This window comes from Nothoprocta perdicaria, unplaced genomic scaffold (genome assembly GCF_003342845.1).
Source record: "Nothoprocta perdicaria isolate Ctin4 unplaced genomic scaffold, notPer1 scaffold_105, whole genome shotgun sequence".
NCBI lineage: Eukaryota > Metazoa > Chordata > Aves > Tinamiformes > Tinamidae > Nothoprocta > Nothoprocta perdicaria.
Genome location: NW_020454150.1, coordinates 2,705,757 through 2,717,211, shown reverse-complemented (window position 1 = coordinate 2,717,211; position 11,455 = coordinate 2,705,757). Strand labels below are relative to the sequence as shown.

General features: G+C 47.6%; 1 protein-coding gene across 1 annotated transcript in view; it reads right to left on the bottom strand.

Annotated features, from left to right (window-relative positions):
* Window positions 1-5,036: 5,036 nt before the first annotated feature.
* LOC112951785 overlaps window positions 5,037-11,455 on the bottom strand; it is a 30,746-nt gene continuing 24,327 nt past the window's right edge. Inside the window, exons 7-9 of the mRNA XM_026044548.1 lie at window positions 10,434-10,552; window positions 6,265-6,384; window positions 5,037-5,774 (exon numbers count right to left, since the gene is read on the bottom strand). Coding sequence (XP_025900333.1) covers window positions 6,288-6,384; window positions 10,434-10,552 — 216 coding nt within the window. The 3' untranslated portion in view covers window positions 5,037-5,774; window positions 6,265-6,287. The remainder of the gene's footprint in view (window positions 5,775-6,264; window positions 6,385-10,433; window positions 10,553-11,455) is intronic.

The window sequence follows — 11,455 nt, the reverse complement described above, 5'->3', positions numbered from 1 at the left end:
ACTCCCTCTTGCCTCTCAAGGTTACATGTCCGCTGCAGTTATTCCATCACTGGGAACTTCATCCCCTTGAGTGTTCAGGTGTTCACAGTGCCACCGCTGCCTGCTGTGTCCGAGCCTGGTCCTCTGTCCTTGGAGATGCGCATTGCTGCAGGTAGGAGGGCCACAGCCCTTGCTGGTACCTCTGGGGGCAGAGCTCTGTAACTATCTATAGATAYCTATCTATGACTATAACTCAATAACTAATCTGGTGATAATGGGVCTGTGATGGGCAAATGCTGGCACTGCTTCTCCCCTGCCACATAGAGGGCTTGCTGGTGTGGCTGTCCCTAACTGCCTCTCCTGATCTAAAGTGACTTTTATGTATTTCTTGTGGTGCAGAYGAAAGGTATAGGTCCTACTATATGGACAGTGACTATCCTGTGGTGAAGGCTCTGAGAGACCCCCTCTATGTGGAAGTGCGGCTCCTTCAGAGGACAGACCCAGACCTGCTTCTTGTCCTGCACCACTGCTGGGCTACTCCAAGTATTGGCCCTCATCAACAGCTACAGTGGCCTGTCTTGGTGGATGGGTGAGTATCTGTGGAGAGTGCTGTGGCTCRAACAGGGCCTGACACCTYGTGATTGCTGGTCTTTTCCTCTCAGGTGTCCCTATGAAGGGGACAACTACCAGACACAGTTGGTGCCTCTCCCTGGGGCCTCAGGCCTGCYGTTCCCCTCTCATTACCAGCGTTTCACCCTCTACACCTTCACGTTTGTGGACTCCGCTTCCCAAGAGATGCTCTCTGGGCTGGTAAGATCCTGTCCTGGCAGCCTAGTGTGTTCTTGAGATCAAATAACAACAGTGGGCAGTAAGTGCCAGTCTGCTGCCTTCCTAAGCTGCTGTGTTGAGSCTGCTTGGGGAATGTGGTCTAGCCACATTGATGAGGCCTCTTCTAAGCCTTCTTGGCCCAAAGTCCTTAGTAGCTCTTGTAACCTAGGAAGTGTCTGGGCTCCCTCTCAGATTTCTGAGCAGGAGTCATATGGAGTTCACCATGGCTTCCTTGCTTGCCCAGTAGTGCTGGGATCAGTACTCAAAGCCAGTGCTCACAGCAGTGGTGTTGGAGAGCTGTGCTCATCCCAGGTGTAGGGAGCAGCGTAGCTCCGGAGGGGCCCCTAATTTGAAGTCTGTGTGGTAGGTAGAAAAGGTGCCTGGGACGCCTCTGTTCTTTCCACCAGCTTAAAGTGAATAGGCGAAGCAACCCGGAGCACCTTTATTGCCTCCCCATCTCTGAGACCTGTCCAGTTGTCTGATTCGAGGCCCTTGTCCCTTCTTTGTAGGTGTTCCTGCACTGCACTGCCTCGGTGTGCCACCGGTTGCTACAGGAATCCTGCACCATCGCAGCCTGTCTGGCTGGAGCCAGTAGGTGCCCTGTCCTTGCTGCTGCCTTGCCCCCAGGGTCAGCAAGGACTGGCTTCCCAGCTGAGGGGGAAGGGAATTAGACTGTGGATRCTACTGACTAGTTCTGCTGCTAGTGCTCTCTGGGGGCCTTTTCCTTTCTGCYGAGGAAGGGCTCTTGTCCTCCTTAGGCCAAGGAAGCAGAGGCCTTCATGGGCCCTCAATTGTGCTCCTTGCTCAGTTGGAGGTTGTGGTATCTGTTGAGAGGGGGATTTGGACCAAATGTGGCAACCCGTGCAGTGGGAACACAAACCATCTGCTGCTGTGTGAGACTGGGTGTTGGCAGGGGTGTCTCTGCCCAACACAGTGTTTGAGGCCACACATGCCATGGCCTGAGACTGCTGCTGTTGTGTAGGGGGCAGGAGGAGTGCTGAAGGTGGCCTGCAGGAGGGAGCCTCCCATGTCACCAGCAAGGGCCCTGTGATTCTCCTCCAGGATCGGCTGAGAGGGGGGACTGCCATGGATGGCCTTGGTAAGTGTGCGGGCCTGCCTTGCCCAGGCTGGCCCCAGAGGCTCCTCTATGGAAGGAGAACCTCGGGTGCTCCTGTGCCTCGGGGCCGGGGTCCCTGACAGGCCTCTCGCTCCYGCAGGAGCGGCGGTGCTCGCGGCAGCGCCCTGGGCTCTGGGTGTTGCTGCGGTGGCTGCTGGCGCCGTCCTGTGTGCGCTGCTTGTGGCTGCTGTGCTGTGGCAGAGGAAGGCCCCTGTAATGTGTGAAGAAACCCATGCACTCCAATAAAGTGGCTCTTAAACCTRGCTTGGCCCTGGGGATCCTTCCACCTGACCTGGAGCACCTGAGGGGCAGCAGGAGTGTGTTCCAGGGCTCTGCCTCTAGGCCCTTGTCTGTGGCAGCCAGAAAACACAACCCTGGCAGGTGAGACTGATTTCCCAATACTGTCTTGTGGWCTTACTTGGCCTGCTCTGAGGTTAGTGAGGATCTGCTGCTCTCTATTGGGGGCCCTTGCTGTTGCCCGCTCTGCTGGGAAGCTGCGGTGTGAAACAGGAGAGGTGCTGGGGGGTTGGGAGGCGAAGCTGCCTCCATCAGTCTTCCTCTCTATTCCTCCTGCTGCATTTGCAGCCACTTTCAAAACTAACTGAAGCCCATGGTCTGATCTCTCATACCTGGGAGATGCAGTGCTGGGATGTGGCTGCCWGGGGAAGCTGAGATGTTGCTGGTGGGCACTGCACGTGTCCCAGGGTTTCCCTGAAAGGGAAGCAGCCTTTGAATGCATGGTAGAGCTTTCTGCAGCTGGGGCTGCCTCGTGGTGCTGTATGTGAAGCTGCTTCTCCTGCCCTGAAGAGTGCAGGACATGTATGATTGCTTGAAACTGAGTACAAGTTGGAATGGGGGCAGCAAGGAGGCAAAAAGAATTCTCTTTTACCTTGTATGGGCAGACAAATGTATTTAAGGGATACCTCTGTGGTACCTAGTAGGAGGGGAAGGGCATGAGCAAAGCTGGGGGCTGAGTTGCCCCTGTGAAGCCCTGTCTCGGGCAAAGGCATGTAACCCAGAGGTTTCTTCCTGGGCTGGCTTTCCCCATTCCTCCAGCCTGTCTCTTTCCCTGACTCCATCAGGCTGTGCTAGTGCCCTTAGCTACCTCTCTGCACCGTGGTCCTGCCTCCTGCAAACTGCTCTTTTTTCCCCCTGCTTTTGTTCCCAGGCCAAGCCCTGGCCTTCCTCCGAGGCCTCTTGTCCCATTTAGGTGGCTCTTGCTGGCTTCCTCTGCGAGTTGTAGTTCTGAGTGGGAGTGTTGTGCCATGTGAGCGCCGCTAGCTCCCTGTTCAGGGGTGACAGAGTGTATGGGCTTGGCCTCAGGGATGCTCTCCCTAGGAGAGAGGTGGTGGCAGTAGGTGTCCTGCCCTGTGAGCAGCTGCCAAATCAGTCACGCAAATGTTGGGTCTCTGCCTTGGCCTCTGGTAGAAAGGGCTGTGGTGCAGCTCTGCTAATGAATGCAGACTTTTGGAAATTCCTCTTAATTCTGYRTGTTTGTGCACCCTTCACCCTTTCCCAGTGTTGGCTGTTAGTGTCTGCCTGCTTTGCAGTCGGGTTCCAGGATCAGAGCTGTCCCACACCAAGTGCTGCTGTCAGGCACTATCCGTGACCTCTCCAAAGGCTCCTCTCTTCCTCTGAGTTTCTGTGAGATCAGTGGCAGTCTCTGAAGAGCACATCTGCTTTGTAGAACTAATGGTAACCAAAGGTAAAGGTTTTTTTTCTTGACCAGTTGTACTCACCTGAAGCCTTGAGATGTGTGTAGCCATTTACATTTTCCAGCCTTGGTGTCTATTAACACCTGCAACAAATTTATTTCATAATAGTAATGCTTTTTATTAAATTTTATGCTTGTATTACAATGCATCCTGGAGTAGAGAACTATACAATATGTTACATGTTAAATATATTTCTGGAAATACATGAATATATTTCATATTATGCTGTAGTAAAAAAGCTATTTCATTCTAGTTTAAAAATCTGTAAGACAAATATAGTTACAAAAATATCAGTTTATGATGCTAGTCTTTAAAATACTTCAGTCCAGTTCTACACAGATTCACATTCCTTACAGTCTCAAAGCTGCAGGGATGATGGAGGGTGTAAGATAATGTAGGATTTCAGCCCCTTGTATTTATGGAGATATGTTGACTATTCACAGAATAATCAAGTTAGAGATATCTCTAGCTTTGAGTGAAGCTAGCAAGGTAGACAGTGAATGTCTGAATCCTACAGCAGCTAAAACTCAACTGAAACACTGAAGACAACACCTCCTTCAGGCTGCTAACTCTGAGCCAGCACAAACTTTTTTGAGATGTTAACAACAGCCCTGCTGAAGTTTCCCAAAAGTGCTCTGAGCACTGGGAAAAGGGGCCTGGGCTGCCTCTGGTCACCCCATGAACTACAGCCATGCTGCCTGTGKGGGCTGTTGTTCAAACCAGGAGTAACTCTTTCACTTCATTGTGTTGCTTGCTACTGGAACTCAGATCCTGGAACTGGGATATTCTGAATCTCAGGTCCTGTTTTCCTGGTCAGTGGACTTCAGGGGCTGAGCTGGGTGAGCACAAGTGAGGCAGCTCTTGTTCATGCCTGATTCTGCTGGCTTCTCAAGCCTCAGTGTCCAAGCATGTAGGATCAGTGGGGGTTCTCAACTGAAGTTACTCAACTTATTTTACAATTAAATCATAGTTTAATGAGTAGAATAGGCTTATAACAAGAGGCAGAGCTGACTTATCTAAATTCCTACCCTATGTGCCTGAAAGCTAGTACCAATAACAGSTRGTGTGCAGAGACCAGAGCAATCATRGGAYCTCTGTTATCTGCACATGTTGCCTCTGGCCTGAGTCTGAAAGTAGTGAACACAGGGCAAGAAGGTAGTCACCAAACAGCCTGAGTGTTGTAAGGCCTCCTTGTCTGAGTCCTGGAGCCCTGCTCTCCCCCAGGCCCGCTCCCAGCAGAGGGAGTGCAGGTCCAGCACACAMCATCCTGTGGCCAWGGCAGCCTCCYRGGGTTCCTTAGCCTCTRACTTAAAAATGGGAATTGAAGCTTGGTCCTCTGAAAGACTAGAAGAGCAGCCTGTCAGAGCTGGAGAGAGTCTCTGATGAACCCTCAGGTGTCTCAGAAGACCCACAGTGCCCCTGCAGTGCTTGCTGCAATGAGTCTTCCCTGAAGCCTGTTTTTGCACAGGGCAGTACTAAAGTTAAGGGACCTTCACAWAAGAAGCAGCCTTGCAGAATTAGAAGCAAAGGGTGGATTTAGGAATGGCCTCTCAGGAGGTCTTTGCTTCACAGACTTATTTTTTTTCTGTTGGATGCCCCCCGGTCTGCACTGCTGGCTGGTGCAGCTCTAAGGACAGGAGCTGCTGTAGGTGTGARCAGAGACTGTACCTCAAACCTCCTGAGGGAGGAAGCAATTTGCCCCATCAAGTGTTGCTACCCTTCTAGCACTTCTCCTGGCACTGTTGTCTCCTATAAGTCTTCTCCATCTGAAATAAGCTTAAATCTCCAAAACTCCATAACTTAAAAGCTTCAGTACTTCAGGTTGTTCAGGCCCCAATCCGGAGCAGAGAAAGAGTTGCCAGATCTTATTGAAGAGGCCCTATTGGCTATGTTGCTGAAATGCTGACCAGAGTTTTCATGTGTCTTGATTTCTGTAAGTATACTTCTGAGTTGGGAGTGAAGCTGTGCATAGTCAAGTACATGTCCTTCCACAAACCTCTCTTCACCTCACTGCTCTTGCTCTTCTCTTTCAACATCAAACCAGAGTTGCCATGTCAACTGCTGTAGGATGCAGCTTGCACAAAGTAACCCTGGCATCTTCATTTGTGTCCACTGGTGCTCCTGCTCTTTCCTTTCTGAAACAAGAAAATACAGAAAAGACATTAGAAAGTGCTTCTTTATGCTTAATTAGCAGCCTGAGTTTTTACTGTAGTAGACTAATCTGTGTGGGTATTTTTTAACTTTGATTAGTGGCATATTGTTCATTTCCAAGATGTACGGTTGCCTTATCAATAAAAGTCTTTTGATTAAGGCCCCAGATAACAATTTTCTGTTGCATTTCCAGAGTGCAATGCAAATGTTTTGTGTGGTAAAGCCTTGATCAGAGGCCCTAAAGTTACTGAATTAAAAAAAAAAAAAAAAAAAATAAGTGGGGGAGGGTATTAGAAAGTGTATGGGCCAAGCTTTGGCTGCCAAAAGCCCATAGAGCTTGAACATCAAAATCTGATCTATTCCACTCTTTGTGTGTTGGAGTACATCTGGATGAAGGAAGAAGATTATGTCACTCCTCAGGGTAGGCAAAAACAAACAGAAGACAAGCAGAACCTCATTTGTTAATTATTTTACCTTGTTCCCTTTGATTTGGGTTATCAGAAAGGCCATATGTTTTCATTCTTCGTATTTTGTCCAAGAACAATCATGGAGTTCCTCTCAGTTTTCCTCAGCTCTAAAGACATAGTATCTGGCCTTAACAAATGGAAAAATACAAGTAAAGTTGATGGTAGTCAGAATACATGGCCCTTTTATAGCATTAATGTTCTGTGCGTATGTCCCCAACACCAAAGGTGCACCCCTAGTAATCATTTCCCTCCCATTTAGTCTGAAATTTCAGAAGAGACACTGTTCAAATATTTGTGGCAGTATCCAAAAAGGGAGCTATGACATTCATCATTTAGCATGGAGTCATAACACGAGAAAAAGAAATTTGTGTTTATCAGTTGAGAAGAGCCAGTGTTTTCTGCTTAGCTGGAGGTGAGGGTGGGGGACAGGCTAGTGGATAAATGTCATAGGGAAGTTTAAAGTTCTGGCTAAAGTACTAAGTAGGAAAYGAGACATTGCAAAGAACAAGACTAAACTAGCTGCTCTGGACTMTATCTAGCTTAATGTGTGTTTGCTTTGTTTTGTCCTTCCCTCCTCACTGCATACCCCATGTATTTGAAATAAATATAATCTGTTCAGTGGGGTTTTAATAGCTTGGTTAGGTCTGCCCTCCAGTCTGATGAGAGAAGAATCTTTTGGAACATCTTTTTAAATGGTTGCTGTTTTAAGAAAGAAAAATGTTTTTTGTTTTGCCTTTTGTTTTGTTTTTAAGTAATATTTTAAAGCTACYGATAACACTTTCAGACTGAAGGCATGTTTGCCGTGATGCAGAATTGTTTTCTCTTCTAACCACTAGTTGGGTTTCTTTCTAATGTCAATGTAGCATTTGTTTCATCAGCTTATACAATGAAATAACTGAGAATCTGCTTGGACTTCTATTCTCTCATTCTTTGGTTACCCCACAGCTCTGGCAAGTGGAGATGTCCCTTGGTAGTAATTCCCGTGAACTGCAGTGCTCAGAGCTGCACCTGAGCASTGCTCAAGCTCTGCTTCTGGGGAACTTCTCAGCCTTTGTGCAAGCCTTCCAAAGGCCATGCTCGGAACTGCCCAACTGACTCTGCCCCAGCTAAAACACAGCTTTTGTGTGGCTGTCAAATGGAGACCATCATCCTACCAGTGAAAGATACTGGTAGATACTAGCTTTACCTTGATTTGTTGACACACAGCTGTTAAAGCTGCAGCTCCCCTAGATACAGCCTGAGCTGCATCTGARCAAGAATGCCAACCTGTGATTTTCCAAAGCTTGTTCACCTCCCAAGCTGGGTGTGTCTCCCAATGTATTTTATAATGTCAAACTGACAGGCAGTAGATAAGCAATAAAATTATGCAGAACTGGCAGCCTAGTTTTCACAGGCTGGACTRGATTCTCTCCATACCACTCAAGCTAGCATCTGCCTGTTTATGTGTTTATCTGGGGCAATCTTGGCTTTTTGATGTTGAGCCATCATTTGAGAATAAATTTCAAGTGCTAAAACAAAGTCCAAGTGTCAAAAAGGTCATGTCTTGGGGGCCATTGAGGAAGTGTTCCTTGCTCAGGGCAGAGGGATCATTCCCCCGTGATTTAGGGAAGAAATCTATCTCTCTGCCATAGGTCAGATTCAGGCCCATGTGYTGCTTAAGTTCAATGCACTGCAGTCAACTCATTCATTGGCCTGTTCTTGCCCTTTGCATAAAATAAGACTTTCCTTTGTGGGAGTAAAAGCACTACCAGGAAAAAAAAGAAGAAAAAATGAAAAACTCAGCCTGTTAAGAACAATGTATGACAAACCGCTGAGTCTTGTGCCGTGTGCTTATCTTGGCAGGCCCCCTTTTCTCCTTCTGGAAGCACCGGGTTCTCTCTACTCTGAGAATTCTTTTGTAGATGTTAAAAAAAAAAAAAAAAAACCCACCCTGGAGCAGATCATTCATCAGATGCAGAGTGGGACCACAAAAGGGGATTTGCTTTGACCTAGTTACAACAACAAATTGCCTGAATGACTCAAGTGGGAATGGGTGTCAAAAGCCAAAAAAAAAAAAAAAAAAAAAAACCCGTGCTTCCTTCAGAGCTATATGTAAATACAGGGCAACAGGCTTCAGCCTGTTGCAGTTCAAGACCTTGAGAGATGTCTCAGAAAGGAGGGAACTGGGTAAGCACAATCCCATATGCTGTGTGTACAAATGGGGCAGAGGCCAGGGCAAATATGCTTYATAAACTGGAACAAAAACAGTGCCTTCAAATGCTGAGAACTTTAATGTTTCCTCATGTTAAGAACTGCAGCCAAGCAAGAGCTTCATGGTATTGCTGTGGGGAGAGCCTGGCCTTCCGTCCAGCAGCATTTGCAGAGCTTTCACTGACCCCCTAAGGCCCAACTTTTTGTTTCAATGGAGCCTGAGGGCAGTTAGGTGCCCCAAATGCCATAGGAGGAGGGTGCCCAACCTTTCTAGGCACCAGTGAAAGGCCCATGTCAATGTAATGTCACCCAAGGACGTGGGGTGAAGAAAGTGAGAGCAAAGAAAAGTAAGGCTGGGGAACAGGAGCTAGGAAGGGGGAGAAGGAAGACTGGGGGAGTTCTAGGGCACGTGTGGGGACAGGGRAAGTATGCAGATATGTGGGAGGAAGAGCATTAGTAGTTGAAAAAGAGAAAGACAATTTTAGCAGCAACAGAAATCTGGCTGGGAAATGATGGGGTGTGATTTCTGGGGCTCTCCAGTTCCAGCCCAGTCAGAAATTGCCCCTCAGGGGTCTCGTTCTCCAAACTTTCTGTGACCGTTGTAGCTGRCTGCAACACACACCCAGGGGTAGCAGAGCTGTTTCTATTGGGAGCTATTAGGCTGGCCCCTCCGTGGAGCAGCGCTGATTTATCTTGATGGGATCTAGCCTGCAATTCTCACGCACGGTGCACTGGCCGTAAGTTTAGTGCTACAGAGAAAAGGCCAAGCAGGAGATTACAGAGACAGGACTTTTCTGAAGCCCAAATAATGCTTGTGTCTATTCAGATTTAGCAGGGAGGTTCACGAGAGTTTGTATTTTTTCCCCAGCTGGGTCACTATCTAYTTTAGCTGGAACTGTTTGATCTCTTTCTGCTTTGTGTTTCTTTCAGTTTCCCAAACAATGGGAGGAAGCTCGCCTCTTACGTGCACTTGGGCCCCAACGAGCTCTTCCCAGCTGGAAAAATCACTCCATGAATTATACACGTTTTTCCAGCTGCGACTGCAAGATTCCAAGCTCCCTTTTGCATTTGGTAATGTAGGTACAGGCTACCTACGGGGAACAGTGTGACATTCCTGAGCGCTTAAACAACCGCTGTTTCCCAACCATCACCCCCACTAAAACCCGAGGAGGTTGTAGTGGAGGTTTCAAGCATGTTTGAGCTATTCCGTCAAGATTACTACAGCCACAGCTGAAAAAACACAGGGGAGTGCCCAGCTCCATGGGATAGTCTTGCTGCATTGAATAAGGTACCCAGGCTCTTCCCATTAGCTCGTTACATACACAACCTCCACAAATTCAGCAGGGCAGGTGTGAGCACTTGGCAAGCATATGGAGAATACCAGTGCAATGGGTTGCTATCACTTCAGGAAGCGACATGCACTGCACAGGTGGGCACAGGCTAAGCTGGTACTAGGCACTGTCATGGACCTCTTAACAGAGGTGAGGCCCAGTTCTTTCCCCGAATACCATCCATAGCAATGAGTGGGAACCACTCAAGAGCACATGTGCAACAAATTATATCTCCTCTTCCTCTGAAGAGAAACCTTCTAGTTTATCCTGATGCATCAGATGCATGTGTTAGCATTCCTCTGGATGAAAAGTGTAAAGGAGTATGGGGGAAAGCATTAAACTTGACTGCAGTACTTAGGAGGGACTGAAAAGAAAATATGTTAGGGTATGGAATGGTTTTGAGCTTCCCTTGGCCCTAGGGGATGTAAGTGTCTTCTTTATAGGGAAGCACCTGAGTTTTTCCATTATTTCTCACACMGGTAACATCCTGCTGGGATCTTAGAGCATCTAGATGCTAAGGAAGAAAGGCAAAGCCAGCCAGAACCATCAGGATGCAGTGAGAAGCACAGACAGGTCTTCTGGCTCAGCAGCAACCACAGGTAAATCAACACCCCCTCCTAGTGATAAGTGAAAGCCTCCCACAACTCTGCCTTACCTGTACAGCTGTGGGCAGGACCTCTTCAGAGCAGCAGAGGACAGCCCCAGCTTGCTCTGGTTTCTCAGCCGTGTCTTCCTCATTAGATCTCTCACTCTTCCCCAAGCATGGCTTTCTCCCTAAGGAGCAAAAACAAACCACAACTTGTAGGACCAGAAACTGGTTACTGGCAGAGCCCACCCAGCCAACACATGACACTTGAGTACTCCATCATGATGGGAAGAGAGGTGTTTTCTACTCAAAATATTGTTCTAGCAAGAGCTTCCATCTTGGTAGAGCTAATGCAGGGCAGTGACTTCCCCACTGTTCTGCAGCTTCCCCAGTCAATAYGATGCCAACTGTTGCTTTGAATTTGTTTTGGGAAGATTAGGAAGACTTTGTTTTTTATTTACACAGTAAAATGGGTTGGATGGACTATCAGTAACACCTGCTCTCTTGTATTTTGCTCCTTGTAACATTGCTATGTCCAGGATCCTGCCGTTCTTTTTCAGTTAAATCTTTCAGAGAAGAAAACTCTTGGCTGGTGAGTGCTGAGTAGCTGCCTAAGGGCACATTTTAACTTATTGTTACACTGTATTACAGGAAAAGAAAAGAGCATGATGTGGTTTCCTACCTCCTTACATCCGCACAAGGGGTCTTTTACAACAAAAACAACCCCCAAGAGCAGTTTAACTCCCTCTTTCTTTCTGCTGGGGCAGAAGCATGTTGATGTCAGCTCTTTTCAAGGTTGCAGGGTTTTGTAGTCCCTGAATTTAAACAAGATCAAGGCTTTGTTTCCCTATCTTGTCAGTAAGCCACAGCTATTGGTCACTTGCATTTGAAATGCTAATAGTGATTTTTCAGGAGATCAGGAAGTGCCATAAGGCCTTTCCTAATGTTCCCACCAGGACTGAACTCAAACTGGGGACTTCAAAAAAGCGATGTTTAAAAAAATAATAATAATTTTTGCCACATGGGATGTTTTTTCCCTAAAGTAAGGGCTGAATGAAAAGGACATGGCCCCCAGCTAACTTAGTGGGCAG